At 39.0% G+C, this 1,752-nt stretch overlaps 1 protein-coding gene across 1 annotated transcript; it reads left to right on the top strand.

Annotated features, from left to right (window-relative positions):
- The first annotated feature begins 330 nt into the window (after nt 1-330).
- LOC145987956 (glutamate receptor-like) lies at nt 331-1,455 on the top strand. Its single transcript, XM_083122797.1, has one exon. It carries the CDS (start codon nt 331-333, stop codon nt 1,453-1,455), a length of 1,125 nt encoding a protein of 374 aa, XP_082978923.1.
- The last annotated feature ends 297 nt before the right edge of the window (nt 1,456-1,752 follow it).

Here is a 1,752-nt window from a genome sequence, read left to right as displayed (position 1 = left end):
CTTTGGGAGAGGAATGTGCTCAAGGTGGCTGTTTTTATGTTAAATCTAGACTCAGCATCGATTACTAATTCCAACAATACTGGATATAACGTTATGGTAGTTGTAACTTCATTCAATCCTTTTCTGAATAAAACATACAATGAATACCTTCCAGTAAGTAACCTACAAAAAGCTCATGATGTATTCTCTGAAGCTTACTCGACTTTGAAGACAGCGAATCTTCACAAATATATCTTGAAAGCAACCAGTGAACGAACTCACTATCTACCAATCATTTCGCTTTCTAAAGAAGACGGTGTCATCAAAACAAATGGTTGTTTCGCTAATGTTATGGATGCTTTGATGAAGTCGATGAATTACACTCTCGACATCGTGACAATACATCAAAAACAGCCGAGGTACGGTCACAAACTTGCAAATGGTACATGGGTACACATGATGGGCGACCTGGTGAGGAAGAAGGTGGATATGACATTTGGCAGTTTGGGATTCCTACAGGAACGGTACGAGGTAGTGGAATACGCCGAGTACATTTTTGTTGGAAGAGAATCTATCTTGGTTCCTAAAGGTACAATCATTCCACATTGGTTGTCTCTTCTGCTATTTTATCGACCAGAAGTGTGGATTTCTATTGTAGCCACGTTTGTTGCAGTTGCAGTAACTTGGAAGCTCCTTAGATGGTTTCTCTCATTCTTCGAAGTAGATATGGAACATGATATATCATGTTTTGACCTGTTTAGAGCCTTTTTCCAGTTATCTGTAACCCTTCCTAGGAACAACATTCTGAGAATTGTTATAATCTTCTGGACTTATTACAGTCTCGTTGTTGCTAGCATCTACCAGGGAGGAATAGTAGGCATCCTCACTGTTCCGAAAAAGTTTCCAGATATAAACACACTCGAAGAATTAGCACATTCAGGAATTCCTTTGAGAGGTCTTGTATTCTACAGAGAGCTACTGAACATAAAGTCAGATCAAGTACTTAGTTCTCTGCACAAAAGATTGCAAGTAAGTCAAGCATATGATAAATTGATTAGCAACCTGGCTAATGGTAATGAATATGCAGTGGTGTCCATCAGGATCAACCTTGAATATGAAAGTGAAAAGTTGCAACAATGTATTAGCTGCCCCTCTCCGTTCCACATAATGGAGGAGGACATTTGTTTCCAACTGAGAAGTTTTGCAGTTCCCAAAGGATCTCAGTACGTTGAGCGATTCAACATTCTCATAAGACGGTTACGTGAGGGTGGCATTATAGGCAAGTGGTCTTCAGACATTATCAGGGAATCTAGGAGTAGTAAAATGTGCAAATATCCTTGTGATGACGTAGTAGTACTATCAATTGAACATATGAAGCCAACGTTCTATATTTTGGGACTTGGATGTCTTTTTGCTTTCATTGTGATTTGTGTGGAAATTCTTGTATCTAGGTACATGAAGATGTACTCAAAATAGTCTCAGCAAGAATTACGAACAATGTCTACACCGAAAAGCAACAATTGAAATTTGTAGCATTTTTCCCTTGCAGCTTAAGTATAGTTTTTTATTTGAAATTGCACTGAAGAAGTATGTATATGTATGTGTAGATATTATTGCGTAACAAGATATTAATAAGTTACGAGGGATGTCACTGGAAATGTACCAATGAAAAGTTGTCAAACTGGGGTTTGCAGGTCGTGGATAGCCCTCCTTGTCTCGGTGGAGAGGGAAGGAGTGAGCGAAAGCACACTCACCTTACTAAGCAAGAGCAGC

The sequence above is a fragment of the Lepisma saccharinum genome, chromosome 5 (genome assembly GCF_977018435.1).
Source record: "Lepisma saccharinum chromosome 5, izLepSacc3.1, whole genome shotgun sequence".
NCBI lineage: Eukaryota > Metazoa > Arthropoda > Insecta > Zygentoma > Lepismatidae > Lepisma > Lepisma saccharinum.
This window is presented reverse-complemented; position numbering and strand designations above follow the sequence as displayed.

What these genes read in the sequence shown, in the direction of transcription:
- LOC145987956 (XM_083122797.1), top strand. Translation starts at nt 331, where the DNA reads ATGGATGCTTTGATGAAGTCGATGAATTACACTCTCGACATCGTGACA.